A 19268-nucleotide genomic window follows, 5' to 3' on the forward strand; every position below is an offset into this window, starting at 1 on the left:
AGAAACTAAAGCGTGTTTCTTGTTTATAATAATAATTGTTTATAATGCTATAACAGTACATAGACTAGAGGAGAGCGAAAGGACACCATCTAGACCGTAAAAATATGGAGGCACGCTTTTCCGAAGCAAGCCCTTTAAGGGAATCCAAGTAGTAATGTTTGGCAAATATATGCAGCAAGGTCCACACAGCCACTTAGGAAATGCCCAAAACAGGGGCACCTCTCTGCAGGGCGGAAGTGGCAGCCAGGTCCATCGTAGATTGGGCCCTCAGGAAGAGCTTTTCAATCGATCAGAGCATTCCAAAATGTAGCAGATAATCCACCTTGACAGGGTATGTTTAGCCCTGCAAGCACGGACAACAGCATATCCCCCAAATACCTGGTCAACTTCCGTAAATTCTCTTGTCCGAATGAAATAGAAGATTAGGGCCAGCGCAGAGTCTAGATGATAGAATCACTCCTCGGCCTTGGATGGGCGAGGGCGGCGGGTGGGGAGTTCAAGGAAAAAATGCCCAGCAAAATTGATCTTTTGAGACAGATGGAAATTCGAAATCAACTTAGTAGGTAGGAAGTCAGTCCTGGTTATGAAAGCCAGCATTCCCTTGGGAAAAAACAATTAGAGAGATTTAAAAGATAAAGCCCAGAACTCACTCACCTGCCTCGAAGTAGTGATGGCCACCAGGAAAATGACCATGTTTGAGCAATCTTATCGAACATGAAAGCAGGAGCTCAGAACAGCCCCATTAAAAGAGTCAATACTTAATTCAAGTCCCACCAGTAACAATAAACTGGCCTGGGGAAAATATTTGCACAATTCCTACCAACACTGCATAACAGTGGTGATTGTTAAAAAGAAGACATTACTTATCTCTCAGTAATGTTCTTTCTGATGGATGTTCCTCCCATGGTTTCCTCATCTATGATATGACTATCCAAGCGCAAATGTTCTCGGGAATCTTTACTGCTGCTAGGGCACACAGCATGGTTCCGCATCCACTCCTCCAGATGACTCTACATTCCCTGCGTCGGGTCAGAATATATAGCGGCACCTGTGAAGGCAACAGGAAGCAGACACAGACAACTGTGGAAAGTTTAGGCTACACACTTTATTTTAAAATCACAAAAGTTAGGATAAGGCCCATCATGCCCTATGCGAAGGTGGGATTTCACTACCTAAATGAAACTAAGGATAGTCTGTGTAAGGAAGTCCAAAGTAAATATCTGTCTGTGTCCAAAAAGTATACCTGCCCTCACATCTATTTGTTCAAACTGTGTAGGAATGTCAGCATCAAATTGAAGTGTTCAAAAAAAGGTTCAGAGCATCTTCCAGCTCTTGGTTGGAAAAGGGTTCTCCCTTCCCCAGAATTCCAAATAGTTCACCTTCAAAAAGGTTTAAGTTACTTACCTGTAACTATTTTTCTCCAGCATGGTTCTGGCATGGATTCACATGCTCATGAATATTCCCTGTCGCCAGGATGGGAATACTCAGTAAAAGAAAAACAGTTTCACTTTCACTTACAAACATTATTTCTCCTCTAAACCAATCAGTGTCATCTGGGTCATACTGCCCCCATCCAATGACAGTCCTCTCCCTAAGCCCATCTTCTTCAGATTTGGTAAGCACGTAAACTGGCAGTATGCCCAAGAGAGCCACAGAGGGGTCAGAGGGAGGGTTCGCTTGTGAATCCATTGCAGACCCATGATGAAGAACAATAGATACAGGTAAGAAACAAACATTCTCCAGCACGAGGCCTGGCATGGATTCACATGCTTTGCAGTACAACATTACACAACCACGGGAGGTGGCAAGGCTCAATAGAAGCAATCAACCCTTGCCTCTGGAACAGACTCACCTCAAGCGAATAGGTTCTGCAGCACTGCTTGTCAGACTCTGGACTCCTCCCTGGAATCGCTGTCGGCGCAGTAGAACTTCGTGAAGGTGTGCGTGGACCTCCACGTAGCAGCCCTGCAGATGTCCAGCAGCGGCACACCAAACAGGAACGCCATTGTTGCAGCGATCACTCTGGTGCAGTGGGCTCGGACGGCCGGGCATCGGTCGGTTCGCCAACCGATGACAGTGCGCGATGCAGCTGGAGAGCCATCTTGAAATGGAAGCCTTGGACAAGGCCTTCACATGGTTCACAGGACCAAAGTTCACGAACAGTTGTGAAGTCTTCCGAAAACTGTTTGTGCGTGTCACGTAGAACTTCAGGGCACGAGCAACATACAGCGAATGCAAGGCCCTTTCAGCCGGTGACAAAGGCTTCTGGGAAAAAAACAGGCCACACCAAAGGCTCGTTGAGGTTGAATTCCGAGGGAACCTTCAGCATGAAAGAGGAGTGCATCCACAGCACCACCTTCGATTCGTGGAAAGTCAGGCAAGGTTGCTTGCAGGATGGGACCTGGATCTTAAATACCCTCCTGGCAAAGGTGATGCCACAAGGAAAGCCATTTTACATGAGAGGAACTTGAGAGGGGCCTGATGCATAGGTTTGAAGGGGGCTCCTGTGAGCCTCGTCAGAACCACGTTGAGTTCCCATGCCGGGGTAGGAGCCTTCACCGGCGGGAAAGAGAAAAAAAGTCCTTTGGGGAACTTGACGAGTCAATGAGACGAAAGTGAAGATCTTCCTGGAGACCTGGTGTAGCAAGAGATAGCTGCCAGATAGGTACTTAATCTATGCTGATCTGCATATGTTCTGATGCTCCTAGCCCAGGCTCCCCCTTGCCTTACTGCCCAACTATTGTTAGAGGAAGCCCCTACTAGCCACCCACCATACTGATCATCAGATTTAGTGACCCATCTCTGTGTCTCTATGTGCCTACTTACGCCTGCCTAGCATGCACACCTAGCTGTGGCCTCACAACAGCCAACCTTAGCGGGCATTTTCCAATCTATGCACCCCATCCCATTGCAACCCAGCCCAAAGTGTACTTCACCTGCATCGTGCAACCCTGCGCCCAGACCATGATCACCTGGCCAACTCTCACCATGTTCCCTTTTTGCATCATGCCAGACAATGTACCCTGCAGCGGTAACAACTTCATAACCTTCAACGATGGCCTAGCCAATCTTGGATGTCCTAGGCACCACTCAATCCCTTGCCCTACACCCTTCCTACCTTCCCAGCCACCCTTCCCTCCCAATCACTACCCTCACCCTACCTCCTCCGTAGACAACAGCTCCCCAGACAATACTATCTCTAACAAAACTCCCAATCCTAGCAGACTCAGTGCCCCAAGCCACACTGTGCCTCGCACTCTGAAATCTCCAAAACTCTTATGTTCAACCTACCCAGATATCACAGCCCGCAACAACAGACTAGGCACTAGGATCCCCCATTCAACTAACATCCACCCCACTAAATTCAATACCAAAACAAAAAAGAAACTAAAGACCCCCAATAAGCCTGAACAACTCCATCTTAAAGGAGCCTTACTCAATGTTAGATCCCTGGCCGCACACTCAACAGAAATTGCCGACACCATTTTAACCAATGATCTCGACTTCCTTGCCCTAACGGAAACATGGCTACATGAGGACCACACTTATTAGCTATTCCCACCAATTACTCCATCCTCAGAGCTGACAGAACTAATGGCAAAGGAGGAGGCGTAGCAATCATCTCTAAATTACTACTAGGCTGCAGACTAGTCTCCTCCCCATCAGTGAAATCCTGTGAGCTACTCCCAGTCAAGCTACAAACCTCTCCTTCAAGCACTATCACTCTACACCTTATATATAGACCCCCAGGCTCCCCTGGAGTCTTCGAAGAAGACATCACCGCGCTCCTCACTGAAAATGCCAAGCCACTAGCACAAACCATTATCCTCGGAGACTTCAATCTCGGCTACAACGACCCCAAGGACGCCCCAGCCAAACCTTAGCAAACGCACTAACTGAGCATGGATTCACTCAACTCAGTACTTAACCGACCCACCAGAAAGGCAGAATTATCGATTGGGTAGCTACTCGTAATTGCATTGCCACGTGCAAGGACCCCCAACCTCTCACATGGACGGATTACTACCTCATCCCCCTCGATATTCACATCAGCCACGCAGCTCCTAAAATGTGCCCCATGGCAACAGCCTGCCCAACCAGAAACAAACGCAACATCACTGCCGAAGCCCTACTACCCCTGGTCCTACCTACCCTTAACGCTCTACCGGACAATGCTCATCTAAATCTACTTGTTGACACCTTCAACAATTCCATGGCTACTGCCATTGATACCATTGCCCCTTTGAAACTACGTAAAAGCAAACCATTAAGCCACTTCAATTCGTGGTACACCCCTGAACTTAAACTACTGAGGAAAAAGAAGGCCAAATCAGAACTCCTATGGAAAATCAACCCTTCACCTGAAAACAAGTCCAACCTTAAGAACATTTCCGCACTTTACAAAAGTGAGATAATTCGCACTAAAAAAGATGCCTATAACGTTAGGATCGATCAGGCAGGCTCCTCCACCAAAGAATTATTTAAAATACTAAAAGAGCTAGAAAATCCCAATCCGCCTCCAGACACCTGCTCAAAAGATAAACCTTGGTGCACCAGCATCCAGAATACCCTCAACAACAAAATCACAGGACTTCAAACTAAAATTGAGGACAAATGTCAACAACTCTTCAGCAACAAGACCACCAACCCAATTCTTAGCTCACCAACTCCTATCAAAGATAATATAGCCTTCTCCTTCAAAAAAGTAACTATCTTAGAAGTCCAAAAAATCATCACCTCCCTAAAACCATCTAACTGCAAAGGGGACAGCTGTCCTGCCCAGATAATAAAAGATGCAGCCAGAGACCTCTCCCCTTTTATCACCAAGCTAATTAACCTCTCATTCACTAATAACTTTGTCCCCAGCAACCTAAAACAATCCTGGGTCCTCCCTCTATTAAAAAAACAATCACTAGACCCAGCCATACCGACTAATTATAGACCAATCACCACTGTCCCTTTCCTGCTGAAAATTCTGGGCAGAGTCGCCTACATCCAGATTCAGAAGTACCTAGAATCGAACCAACTGCTAGGCATACGTCAATCTGGCTTCAGACCTCAACATGGAACAGAAACCGCTCTGGTTGACCTCAAAAGCCAGATTGATGAAATCAAAGACAAAGGTAATGCAGCAATCCTTCTCCTCTTGCGACCTCTCAGCGGCTTTCGATTTAGTCGACCACGAAATCCTCTGCAGCCACCTGTCTAGCGCAGCCCACTTCTCCTCCTCTGCCTCCTCACAGATACAATCCTTCCTGTCGAACAGAACCATGCGCGTCTTCTCCACAACAGCAGCAGCGGACCCTATCCCCATCACATGCGGAGTTCCACAAGGCTCCTGTGTCTCCCCCACTTTGTATAATATATTTACAAAGCCGCTATACGACAAATTGGACCGTCTGGGTGTCACCTACACGAATTATGCAGATGACACCCAGATCCTCCTCACCATCCCGGGCAACTACAATGCGGACGTCACCCGGATTAACAAAATCTTCACCATCATTCAGGCTTGGATGGCCACCCACGGCCTGTGCCTGAACGATGAGAAGACAGAGCTTCTTCTAGTCGGCTCCCCCAACAACCTGTCAAAACTCAGTTCTTGCAACAATAACATTATAATAGATGGTAATACGATTCCCATTGTTAAGAGTGTGAAAACCCTAGGCTTCCACCTAGCCACAGCCTCATCCACAGCTTACACAAATAAGCTTATCAACGCCTGCAAACCCTTCCTTTCTGCCTCCAGCTGCATTACGCTAGCCAGAGCACTAGTGCTCTCAAAAATTGACTACTGCAATACACTCTTTCTCGGCACGTCAGAACGCAACCTGAATAAACTACAGGTGCTTCAAAATAATGCCCTCAGAGCCGCCCTCAGTATCCCACGACACGCCCTCATCTCCAGCATCAGGCAAGATGCTCACTGGCTTCCAGTACAAGACAGAATCACCCTCAGATCCCTCGTCATTGTCCATAAATGCCACTAAAATGATGCACCCAAATACCTGGCAGACAAGTTCCACAACTACACCTCAACTAGACCAACCAGAACGCCATACTCACACTGCCTCTCCATTCCCAAATTTGCCCTAAAAAAAGCCGGCGGCGCCAGCTTCCCGGTCCTAGCTGCCAAACTATGGAACGCTATGCCGCTAACCCTCAGAACAGAACCCTCCTTTTGGACTTTTAGAGCCAAAACTAAAACTTGGCTTTCCAACAGAAACTCTGCCTAATGTACTTCCTCTCCGCATGTCCCTGTCGACCAGCCGGTAACCTGGTCTTCCATAACCTGGTCTTCCACACTTACTGCTGTTATTTCACAGTCTTGTATTATTGTATATTGTATATTCCTGACATGTTGCAACTGCATCTAAGTCTTGCCATGTTGTAATTGCATCCAAGTCTCCGGCGCCCAGTTACCCCAGGGTTCGGCGCGCGGTATAAAGAAACTAAACTAAATTAGCCGCCAATACCAACCTCTCTAAACAAATCAACGCAACCGCCTCAGCCACTGCCTGCACGGGTAAGCTTATTAGGGCTAGCAGACCCTTCCTATCCCCCAACAGTTGCCTCACTCTTGCCAGAGCCCTCATTCAGTTCAAACTGGACTACTGCAATAGCCTGTACCTAGGAGCCAACCAATCCATAATCAACAAACTCCAGGTTCTCCAAAACAATGCCTTACGCGCAGCCCTCATCATCCCTAAGCGAGAGCACATCTCCACAACCAGGAAAGCGTGTAAATGGCTGTCCATACAGCAAAAAAATTGACCTCAAAACTATCTGCCTCACTTACAAGTCCCTTAACCACTTAGCCCCACCGTACCTCACCAATAAATTTACCTTAAAAACCGCCGCCAAAACTACCAGATCTTCCAGCTCCCTATGCCTGTCAGTGCCTAGATTTGCCCTAAAAACAGCAGGTGGCGCTAGTTTCACAGTGCTTGCCTCCCAACTTTGGAACACCATTCCATTCAACATTAAAACTATTGAGTCCTTTCCAATATTTAGGAAACAGGTTATTGGCTGGTTACTGAACAAAGAATAGCATTTACCCTCACCTCGAAGACCTTCACATCCCTAAGGCCGCCACCTTGCCTAAATTTTATGTAACTGCTGCCTATACCTTGTAATCTATGTAAATTGCTGTACCATGTAAATGTTTATCCCATGCCTGTAACCGCTTCCTTAAGCGCCCTTCTACCTACGGGTCTGGAGCGCTATACAAATTAATAAAACAAACAAACAAACAGAAGTCCCTTGATAGAGGCGTGCCAGACCGGTCTCAGCCAAAGATAGCAAATGCGGAAGAACCTGTGGGGACGTGACCATCACTTGTGGCCATAGCACTACAAAAGTTGACGGCGCCAAAAGTTGACAGGAAGATGGATCTACGGAGAGAGATGGAAATCTGATACCACCTTCGTCAGACAGGAGTATCTCACTTTTCTGGGAAAAAACAAATAGGGTGGAAAAACAGGCAATTCCTGGAACACATTCACCAGTGTCGCAGAAAGTGATGGCAACCAGGGAAATCACCTTAAGGGTGAGTTATCTAATGGAACATGAACAAAGGGGTTTCAATGGTGCACCCATAAGAAATATTAAAACTAAATTCAAAACCCACGCTGGAACCACAAACAGGCATGGAGGAAACTGGTTATACACATAACATTGGGGATTGCGAAGGCGAAGCCGTGTTCCAGGGACCTCTTGATAACTGAAATAGCAGGAAAGGAAACCTTTAAAGTGCCAATCTGCATTTCCGCATAGGCCAAGGAAAACAGAAAATCCAACACAGGGCATAGAGAACAGGATAAAGGATCCAGATGCCTCTTCAGGCACCAAACTGAAAAGGTATGCCCCCAGTAGGCAAAATAGATTTTGTAACAGGCCTCCAAGCTGAAAGGAGCACATCGAGGACACCATCTGACAAGTCCAACTTCTTGTACCTCAGTTTTTCAGCAGCAAATCATGAAGGTTCAGGATGCTGTGCTTCAGATGGAGGACCTGCCCCGCCGACTGGGAGAGCAAGACCTACTCAGAAGGCGCCAAAGAGAGCAGATGGACATGTCCAGCAACTCAATTAAGCACATTTTCAGTGCCCAATCCGGATCGATCACAACCGTCGTGGTTCAGAACAAGCCCAATCTTTTGAGAACCAGAGGAATGACAGTGATCGGCAGGAAGGCGTAAAGGAGGTCGAAAGTCCATATGACTGTCAGTGTGCCCCACAGAATTCCCAGTCTAGGAAATTCCCTGGATAACTCCAGACATTTCCTCTGGACACTGGAATCAAAGAGGTCCAATTGAGGAGCTCCCAACAGGAGAAGATCTCCTCCAGAACTTCCTGACAGAGCTCACACTCTTGGGAGGATGCCGTCTGTCTGCTCAAGGGGTTTTATCCAGCTAGATGAGCTGCAGTCAGAGAGATACCTTTCTCCAGAGCCCAGAACCACGTTCACAATGCTTCTCTGCAAAGAAGCATGGGCCCCACACCACCTAATGTATGGCCACTGTGTTGTCAGTCAGGATCAGCAGTATTGCATTTCAGAGGGGAGGAAAGTGACCAGGGCCAGCCTGATAGCCCACAACTCTATCAAGTTGATGCCCCCTTCCTCTCACCCCCAGGACACCGTGGGAGACAGCAGTCCGCTCACTGTTAGGTCTGACAGGGGAGCAGTCCAATCAGTCAGGAATAAGTCAGTGAAACCCATGACCTGGGGCCAAGGTTGGAGAAACAATAAGCTTCTCAGCAAGTTGTCTCGCATAGCCACCCCACGCAAGATCCTGAGCCACCTAGTTTGAAACCTGTAAAAGGTCAGACATGTGGCCCTAAAACTGCGACCATTGGCAACAGAGAAGCCATTGAAGCAATCTCATGTGCAGCCTCGCCTCAGGCACCACTTGGATGTAGGAGGCCATGAGGCACAGAAGACGCAGCAAAACAGAGGTACAGACTTGTTCCTGTGATTGGAGGACATTGATAATCTAAAAGATGTTTGCCTCTCGATACTTGGGTGGGAAAACCCTGCCCAGGCGACTTTGCAAGACAGCCCAGATGAGCTTGAGAGACTGGGACGGCGAAACCAGAGACCTTTTGTAGTTCAGGGAAAAGCACAAGCTATGCAAAAGAGGGTAGGTGCAGAGTAGGTGCTTGGACACTAGATCCAGGGAGTGAGTTCTGATGAGCCAGTTGTCCAGGTAGAGAAAGCATAAATACCTTTGCACCTGTAGCGAGTGGCTACGACTGCCAGCAACTTGAATTGGTAATGCTGTTGGCCCACTGCGAACCCTGGGTGCTTCCTGTCCTTCCGATGAATTGGCACATCTAGGTAGGCATCATGAACATCCAGGGAAACCAGCCAGTTCTGCAGATCAAGAGCTTGCAGAATCTGGGCTAGAGTAACCATCTTGAACTTGTCATTGCGTACAAACAAGTTCAGCCGCCGAAGATCCAGAATGGAACGCAAGCCTCCGCCCTCCTTTAGCACCAGGAAATAGACAATGTACCACTCCCTTCCTCGTTCCGAGCACAGAAACAGCTCTATCGCGCTTGTTAGAATGGACTTCTAAACTCTGCTCTGGTGAGCAGATGTTTAGGAGACCACCCTTGTTAGTGAAGCAGGGAACACTTCTGTGAAGATAACCAGACCAATTCACGGTAGCTTGGAGAGCAGTCAAGGCTAAGTCAGAGGAGGAGTGGGGGAGATCTGATGTCCTCGATGAGCACACACAGTTGGACACCAATAATTACCCTTCAACAGTAGTATATGAAAATATACAATTTATTAGGCCCAAGAATAAACACAAGTGAATAATGAAATGAACCGCAAGACCACCACTCAAACAACAAACTTGGTAAAATATATACAGTCACTGATGTGAATGCATTAAAGCGCTAAGCACCACCAAAATCTGTAAGCGAAAAGGGCAGATAAACCTGGTAATATACCATATTCAGAGATAGATAACCCTAAAAGTCCAGCCCTGCGTGGAGCCTTGTTCTCAATGGTGGATGTGCACTTAAAAGCGCTTGGTTGTGCGCAAAGTCACAAAGTACAATATCAAAGGAGCTGACAAAGTTAGAGACAGGATTCTGAAGTGTGGATTACAGGTTCCGAGAGTCGGGGGGAGGATCTAGTGCAGACAACAAAGCTATTCCCAACTTTCGCAAGGGTTTAAGAAGCAGAGACTACCCAAGCCAAGGCAAGGACCACAAGGGATTCTTTCAGCGTAAAGATGCAATGGATGAACTAGGTGCCTCTGTTAAAGTGGTTACAGTACTCCCATCCCTTAGCTCAATCTGGGTCCAAACTTGGCAGGTCTGGAGAGGGTCCCCTGGAGGACGATTTCCCACCCTTGTTTTGGCTTCAAAGGGCACAGGCTCTCTGCGTGCAGATGAAGGTTTGGTTAACACCAGGAGCTGTATCTCTCATCTCGGTTGCAGGACTAAGAAAGCAATGATGCAGCTGGTCTCAGGACACTTGAAGAAAGGGGGGAAAGTCACCAGCAGTGACAGTCACTGTCACACAGGGACACCCAAATCTCACGGTCTGATGCACGTTTCTCTCTCGCGGCCCAAAGCAGCTCGGACGACGAAATTTGGCAAGAAGGTGCTTTGCAGTGCAATCTAGGATTCCCCCCAAGCGCGAGGCAGAACCCATTAAAACAATGCTCCTGCACGGATGCCACTGTTCGAGCGGACAGTCTACTGGATGGCACAAGGACACTTCAAAGAAGGCTCTTTTGCAGTATATCTAGCAGAGGTCGAATGTGGCTGGTCCCACCACTCCAATTCGTTGAAGCACCCCTACAGGCCTTCGGAGATCGAGCGCAAAGATGGGCTCTACCGGGACAATAGTGGGCTCAGGGTGCCAAACTTCTGCGCGGTTCGGGATAGTCCTTGGGTCGGCTCGGCTCTTTTGGATTCTTGGCTGTTAGGGAGAATTCTCTGTTTAGGCTGAATTTCCTAACCTAGTGAGTCCCCCAGCAGCTTTGCTGGATTTTTGGGGTTTATTTTTTTCTCCTGCCAAGAGTGAGACTCTTTTACCCTCACTCTTGGGCATGATTTGAGTGTGTTTCTTTGAATCTAGATGTGTTTAATGGGCTATGGGGTCTTTTACTCCATAGGGCTTCATGTATTTTTGGGATGTGTGTTCCACAGCACCCTCAGTGCAGTAACACAGGGGTGTCATAGTGACCCCCCAGTATAGACTCCATACCCTGGGACTGACTACTGTCTCCCAGGGCATGTAAAGTCACCATTGACTTTACTAGTCTTGAATTCTGAACAGAACCAGTACAAACCATCATATTGTGGACGTACTGGCTGGGGCAATTCGATTGCCCCGGGGTCTGTTTGTCGAGGGGGCACATCTCTGTCCCCCCTGATCGAGTTTTGGCTGGTGGCAGTGGATACTACTTTTTATATTCAACCACAAATATTTCTCTATGGGATTTTCCCATTGTTTGAGGCTACTATCTTTATTTATTTAATTACGATAGCCTCGAACATACCGGCGGTTTATTTATTTAATATTAATTCTCCGGTTGGTATTTTTTGCCAAAACTCGGTTCTAAAATGGCGTTTGTGTTCTCTTCTGTGACTTCAACCCAAGTCGAGCCCTTTGTTCCACTTTTTGGCGGGCTTCTCCACAGAAGCCCTCCAAAGTGGTGCCAATCTGTCTGGGGTACTTAGGAGGGATGGAGGAGGTTCGCACTCCGTCCTGATTGGCCCAAGTGGTGAGCCGGCGGGCTCACCACTTAGCATGTTTGAGTGACAGCTAGGCTGAGTGAATGGGGGTTTTCTGCATAAAAGCAGGGCTTTGGGGACTGGAACTTCAGAAGTTGCCACAGGACCTAAGAATCCGACGAGGGAGAAGCTGAGCCGACCTGCCACGACGACACCACCGATGGAGCCCTGCTGGACCGTCTCACCACTTTTCCCAACGACAGAGGAGATCTCCCGCCGGAGAGTCTTCTTCCTTTGACTGGTGGGGATAACCAGTTTCACCGTCTTTTCGCCTTCCCGACGCATCTCGTGGCCGCCTTGCCTGTGCCAAGCACCCCGGCAACCGGAATACCACGTTTTACCACGACCGCGAAATAAAGGGTAATACCTTTAACCGGAAAACTCTGCGGCTGGTTTCTTCCCTGGCAGTGCAACGACCTTCATCTTTCCTCCAAGTCGAGATCTTCTCTTCCCCTGGACGATGACGAGACTTGCACCCGCTGCCAGGAACAACTGCCACCGCTGGAGGATCCTTCCCACTTAAGGTACCATGTCCCGCCTTGCTTCCCTTGCCACCGACTGTACGGGGTAGATTTAGCCCCCGGCTTTCGAACCTGGGTTAGCCTGGGACACCCTGGCTAAACTTTTCTGAGCCTCTTTTTCAAACTCTCTGCAAGACTTTCTAAGCCTAGAGTAACAGTGTGATCTTGGGCGCATTTGTGCTCTGCTCTCTCCAAGAGTGGGCCCAGCCTATGGACGTTGGCTCACAAGTGACATTTGCTCGTCTGCCTTGCTAAACGTGTTCCTAAATCTTAGAGTGGTGTATCTGCACATATTCTGCCCTTTTCCCTCCCTTCTTCATAAACTTATTGGAGTGCCATCTATAGTTAAGCGCTCACCTCTGTATGGAAATAAGTGGTGTTAACTAAGACTTCTCTGATAAGGAATAAGGGTTTTATATGTTATACTAGTAACTGTGTTTAGAGTGTTTTACAATAAGAGTGCTGGAGTGTTTCAAACAGTGTGTTTTTAAATAAATCATTATATACTTTGATACCAAAGCTCTGGTCAGTGTTTGCTTGTATTATTGTGTCTGAGTGCCTATTGTGTATACTTTGCATACTGCCTAACTCTTCTTGAGGGAAGTCTGACTGCTCAGCCACAGCTACCAGGTAAATCTGGATGGTACAGACTGCTACCAAGTGGGTTTACTGCTAACACCTGTAGTCCTAAATCTTTTGCAGTGGTCCCAAAAGGAACTGCACAGGTTTCTGCCTAACATTGGCTCCGTCTATGGGTTGATTTGGACCAGTTGCTGATCTGCAGGTCTGCTTTCTGGACCCCTCCTCATATCCACAAGTCCATTGAGTGCGCTCACCCAGATTGCTGCCTCATGCATGTCAGCAGGGGTCAAATCAGTGACCACTGTGGCTCCTTGTGCACACCTGACATCCTGGCACCAGTAGTGTGGATTGATACCAGACAGTCCCAGCCAACTTCCAGGGTACCTACACACATGACCTGCAGTAGCCCGGTAAAAAAGTTATCTTTTTTAGGCGACTGCATGCCTAAATAAGAGTTTCCCGGGTCACAAAGACCAGGGGGAAGGCTAACTGACAAAATGGCCAAAGTAGAAGACAAAAGACCTCCTGGCAGGGGCCATGACGGACACTAGCCACAGTCACGAGCCAAAAGCAGTGAGCTCGTTCTGGCGTGATAACATGTTGTAAAAATACATGTAAAGGCTTCTGTTGCCATCAGTCTACTCCTAGGTACATTGTCCAGTTACCAAAAAATTATTAGTGGATGTCAGTGGATGGCGAGGCCGAAAACGCAAGGACCCCATTGCGCGGTACAGTAATGCAATGAAATACAGTTGAAAGACTAAGAAACTAAGTTTCTCAGTGCTGACCGTCTGAAGGACATGTCAGTTTCCCCATAAGGATGAGCGAAAGCTCAGTGGAGTGCAGCTGTAGGCTGTGGTGCACTGGCAAAATGCAGGACAGGAGGCTTCAACGAAAGCAATAACGGCACTTTCCGGCAGAAGCTGACAGGCCTCCACCACGAGAATGGGATTCGGAGACAAGGGGGTAGCTAAAGGACTGCAGAAACGAGAGGCAATAACCCCTTGGAGGACCTGTATGGTCCAGGCGTCATGGTTTTCGACCATTCAGTGCTGAACATGGACAGCCTCCCAAATACCCCCCACTTCCACTGTAGACGCGTGGTAAAACATGTCACTAAGGTGACAATGTGTGTGGCCTCTCAGGAAGTGTTTCCTTTTCCCGGAGCATATTAAACACAGGATCTCTGGGCAAAGATAGTGAAGGGGCGAAAGGCCTGCCCTGAGACAAATGTGTGTAGGGCTGTTGCACAGCAAGCCCCAATGACTTAACTGTTTTAGACGACTGAACCTTCTGTAGAGCATAGTCGGCCTTGGCTCAAAAAAGGTTGTTGCCGTTGAAGGGTGTTAGGCAGAATCCTGTGCAGTTCCCTTGGGGACCACTGCAAGAAGATTAAGTCTACAGGAGTAAGCAGTAAACCCAATTGGTAGCAGTCTGTACCACCCAGATTTACCTGGTAACTGTGGCTGAGCAGTCAGACTTCTCTCAAGAAGAGTTAGGCAATATACAGAGGATACACAATAGGGCCAAAAACACAGTAGAACAAGCAAACACTGACCAGAGCTTTGTATCAAAAGTATATAATTTTTTATTTAACACACACTTTAGAAAATACTCTAGCACTATTAATCAAAGCAAGTTCAAAACACAATCAGAAAAGTATACACCCCTCCCTTAGCAATTATTAGACAAGTCCAAGTCAAAACACCACTTTTTGTCAAAACAGATGTGAGCGCGTAACTTAGATGGCACTCCAATAATTAAATAAAAGGGAGAGAAAAACGAAGGTCAAAGATAAAACAAGTCCCAACACTTTTAAGAGACACAAACAAGTTAGTGAAGGCAGAGTCTACTGTAGAGCCAAAGTTCATAGGCCAGGCCCACTTTAAATGTGCCCAAGATCACACAGTTGCGAAATGCATTCAAGTCTTTGTAGAAATGTTCAAAAGAGGCGGGGGTGGTTCAAAAGATAAAGTTAGAAGGTCTGGGGGCCAACCCAGTTGGAATGCCAAGGATTTAAGGGTCAACTTGAGCAAACCGAAGAAAGGGAGGCCAGGTGGAACACAGTACCTTTAAAGTTGAGGAAGCTCCAGCGGTGGCAGTTGTTCCCGGCAGCGGGTGCAGTTCGTGGTTTCGACCAGGGGAAGAGAGGATCTTGTAGAGGAGGAAACTTGGAGTCGTTGCACTGCCCAGGGTTGAAACCAGCCGCAGAGTTCCTCGGTGAAAAGGTGCTTTCCTGGTATTCGCGGTCACAGTGGTGAAGCTTGGCTATCCGGCCCCCGGGGTGCTTGGCACGGCGATTCGACCAAGAGATGTCCTGGAAGGCGAAATGGCGAACTGGTTGATCCCACCAGCTCAGAGGAAGAAGACTCTTTCAGCAGAAGATCTTCTCTTGTCGTCAGGAAAGTGGTGAGGTTGATGCAGCAGGGCTCCACCGGTGGTGTCGCCGTTGCAGATGGCTCAGCTTCTCCCCTCTTTGGATTTCTTAGGTCCTGTGGCGACTTCTGATGTTCCAGTGCCAAAAGCCCTGCCTTTATGCAGAAAACCCCCCATTCAACAGCCTAGCTGTCACACAAACATGTTAAGTGGTGAGCTGGGTGGCTCACCACTGGCCCAATCAGAACAGAGTGCGACTTGGGTTGCTAAGGCAATGCAGTCCAGGGTGCCAATTCCCCCACCCACACATCCTGTGGAACCCAGACAGAGTGGCACCAGTTGGAGGGCTTCTGTGGAGAAGCCCGCCAAAAAGTGGAACAAAGGGCCCAACCTTGGTTGGAGTTACAGAGAAGGACTCGAACGCCATTTTAGAAAAGAGTTCTGGCAAAAATACCCAACCGGTGATTTAATATTAAATAAACCGGCGGTATCTTTAACATTGCACCAAAAAGTGGTGCGTTTAAAATCAATGGGAAAATCCCATAGGAAATATTCCGGTGGAATATTTCGCGTGGTAACCACTGCCACCAGCCAGAAACTCGACAAGGGGGGACTGGACAGTGCCCCCTTGAAAACAGACCCAGGGGCAATTGAATAAACCCCTTCCAGTACTTCCACAATATGATGGTTTGTACTGGTTCTGTTCACAATTTTGGACTAGTAAAGTCAATGGTGACTTTACATGCCCTGGGAGACAGTAGTCAGTCCCAGGATATGGAGTCTATGTTTGGGAGTGACTATGACACCCCTGTGTTACTGCACTGAGGGTACTGTGTAACACACACACAAAAACAGAGGATACCCTATGGAGTAAAAAAAAAAACATAGCCCATAAGCACACAAAGAGTCAAAGACATACCTCAAATCATGCCTTAGAGTGGGAGGAAAAGAGTCTCACCCTTAGCAGGAGAAACAAAAAAAAAATCCAGCAAAGCTGCTGGGAGACTCACTAGGTTTGGGAAATTAGCCTTATAAGAGAATTCTCCCTAACAAAGGGAATGTCCAACAATGTGGCTTTACGTCGGCCCGAAACTCAGACATTCTCAGGCTGGAGCGGTGCCTGACCACCATGCTGGTGGCCATGGTCCTACCTACACAGTCCGCTGTGTCCAGCCCTGATGCAGCATTTGCCCTGCCCCCTCCTTGCCATCAGAGACCAGGGATTGGAAATCGTCCCTCATTTCCCCCTTCGGGATGTGCTCAGCTGCATTGGCCACCGCTGTCCCAAGGAAAACTTTTCCATGGTGCAAGAAGCATTTACGGCCTGCATTGCCAGACTGCCCGACGCAAACAACTTCGTGCCCCATGAGACAAACCTCTTACTCTCCCTGTTTGGTGGAAGGGATGGGAAGGTGGATAGCTTCATGTTAGCCATAGTGGCCTGGACCAACAAGCTCTCTAGTGAAGCGTGTGAGGAGAGAAAGGCTGGGTCTAACGAAGCAGGACATTGTTTCTTTGCCATGTCTCTGTCCACAGCGGAACAGAGGCAGGCTTCTCCTACAACTCCAGTATGGGTGCGGTCATCGCCACATTAAAGGACACAAGCGTCTCCTTCTTGGACGCCTCGTCCAGAATGTCACGAAGGTCCTATTGAATCTTGGACCTGGATGGAGCAGACCAACCTAGAGTACTGGCCACTTTAGCCATCAAGTGCTGAAACGCAGCTTGAGTATTTCCCGGGGTGGGAGCTGGCTAGAAATCCATCTGCGGGGAGGTGTGGAGGCCGCAGGCTCCTTGCAGGTCCTCTATCAGTGCCAACACACCCTCGCCTTCTTCTCGGAAATCACTCACTAGCCTGGAGCACAGAGTGTTCACCCCAAAAGGGACCTGGTCACCCTCATAGTAATAGATGCTGTACATCTTTGACAAAAGGGCATCCATATGGAGAGGGTGTATTCCCTGCAAGCCGTGGTGTGCTCTGCGTCATCAGCTCAGACGCCACAGAGGCTGCGGCACCTGAATGATGGGCCTGCTGGCGCTGAATGATCTCAGCTTATTTCTGGTCCAGGTCAGTGCCCTTGGACATGCCGGAGTAGTCCTTTGTTGATGGTACCCTGGCGGTCGCAAGAGATGCAGTGGGACTTTGTGGCGCCATGGGTGAAGGCGCCTGCGCCACAGGCGCCAAGTCCGGAGCGGTCTGCACTTTGGCAAAGATGTCTAACAATTTAAGGTGTAAACTCTCCCTTTTCCTCCGGTGTGGAGGATTGGGTCGGACAAAGTACCTGTTTTGGACGCTCAGGCGATTCCCTGGAGCGATGGCTCTTCTACTTGGAAGAGGAAGAATAATGTCTGTGTGAGAGAACTCGTTCTGAAAATGGAACCTCTTCTGAATCTTCTCCTCCTTCTGCCAAGCCAGATGTTTTACCTGAGTGTAGGGGCGCACTGTGTTACCTCGGCCGCGATCGAAGATCCCCACCCTTTTGCCTTGTGGACAAAGGTGAACATCTTCGCTGCCCTTTTCAAGAGGCTTTCGGGTGAATAGACTGGCACGACCAGCAGTCCTGGGTGCTATGCTTCTCACACAAGCAGTATAAACAGACCCGGTGCAGATCCAAGATCAACATGTGGCAGCCGCAATCTGTACACGGCTTGAATCCTGAGGACTTTGACTTCACAAGCGGGTTCCCAATTAGCGAACAGAGTTCGCTGCAAAAAGGAACTGGGGTGATGGGGTTTGTCGCCGTTATATATACTTGATCTGCTGTCATATCCATGTCATGCTGTCATATCCATGTCTGCACAGAGCTGAGGCGGGTCCGCACTGCACATTCCGGCGAACATCTGCCCTGAGAAAGGGATATATAGATGAGCAATCTGTGGGAGGAAAGAATCCACTAAGACTAGAACATGGAGCGCTGCAACTGAATCACAGTGAGCATTATGTCTCCCCTCAATGACAACTGGGGGAAAAATAGAATAAAATACATTAGACAAAAACATGCTGCAATAATTTAGATAGAAGCACACAAAAGCAAAACAACTAGTATACATATATATTTTTTTCTTATCTAGAACATCAAGGTTTGATAAACTGAAAATGCAAAAAACCGAATAATTTAAAAATCAGAGCATTTTTGGTGTGTTTTTCACATTCATTTGTCTGGTTATTGTTCACAGCAACCTTAACTTACCTGTGCATGTCTGCAAGCTTTGCCAATACTCTAGCAGCATTACTGAAATTCCTGTTTTTCTCATAGTGTCTCCAAAGTAAATCCATATATCGGACCTTATTTTGATCAATCTTGGCCATACGAACCAAATACGGCTCCAAATATGGAGAATTTACCTAAAGAAGGGATACAAGGAGAAATTACGTACCAGTAATGCTCTTTCTATGGAATGTACTATGTTCCCTTACCTCAGTTTACCTACTCCCTTCCCCCAAGCCCGTACCGGGCAGAGCCCGTGAAATGCAGCATACATTAAAATGAAGGACAATCAACAATAGTAAACAATTTACAGTTTGCTTATCTTTTTCATTTTTAACAAAACCAGCAGAGTCCCGAAACTTGGGAAGTAATTGCAGGAAAATCTGCACAGCAATCTTTTCCTCATGTCATCGGCACATAGAAGCGTGATAACAGACTGCAACTGGTAGAGTGGGCCCTAAACCCTGTAGTACCTCCTTACATGCATTGTGGTAGCACTCAGATGCACAGCACTATCCAATGAGAGATAGTCTGATTGGTGACTGCTCGCTCTAACCAGGATTGTGAGGACACAGTGAACAGTTGGTCTTCCTTCCCCTTCCTGAAAGAGGCCGTTCTGGCCAGGTAAAAACTCTGCACCCTTTTGGGGTCCAACCTGTGGAGCCTCCCCTCATCCTGAGACGGTTCGGGTGGAGGGTAAAAAGATGGAAGATCTATATTCTGATCCAAGTGGAATTCTGAAATCACCTTAGTTTAAAAATTTAGGGCAAACCTTCAGCGATACCTTATGCTTGAAAAACAGGAAGGGGAAGTGGGGGAGAC

At 47.9% G+C, this 19268-nt stretch overlaps 1 protein-coding gene across 1 annotated transcript in view; it reads right to left on the bottom strand.

Moving 5' to 3' along the window:
- Positions 1–19268, bottom strand: part of NUP155 (nucleoporin 155) — a 1628423-nt gene that overhangs the window by 487394 nt on the left and 1121761 nt on the right. Inside the window, exon 28 of the mRNA XM_069627148.1 lies at positions 18429–18583. Coding sequence (XP_069483249.1) covers positions 18429–18583 — 155 coding nt within the window. The remainder of the gene's footprint in view (positions 1–18428; positions 18584–19268) is intronic.

Source organism: Ambystoma mexicanum, chromosome 6p (genome assembly GCF_040938575.1).
Source record: "Ambystoma mexicanum isolate Mex_15411 chromosome 6p, UKY_AmexF1_1, whole genome shotgun sequence".
Taxonomy (NCBI): Eukaryota; Metazoa; Chordata; class Amphibia; order Caudata; family Ambystomatidae; genus Ambystoma; species Ambystoma mexicanum.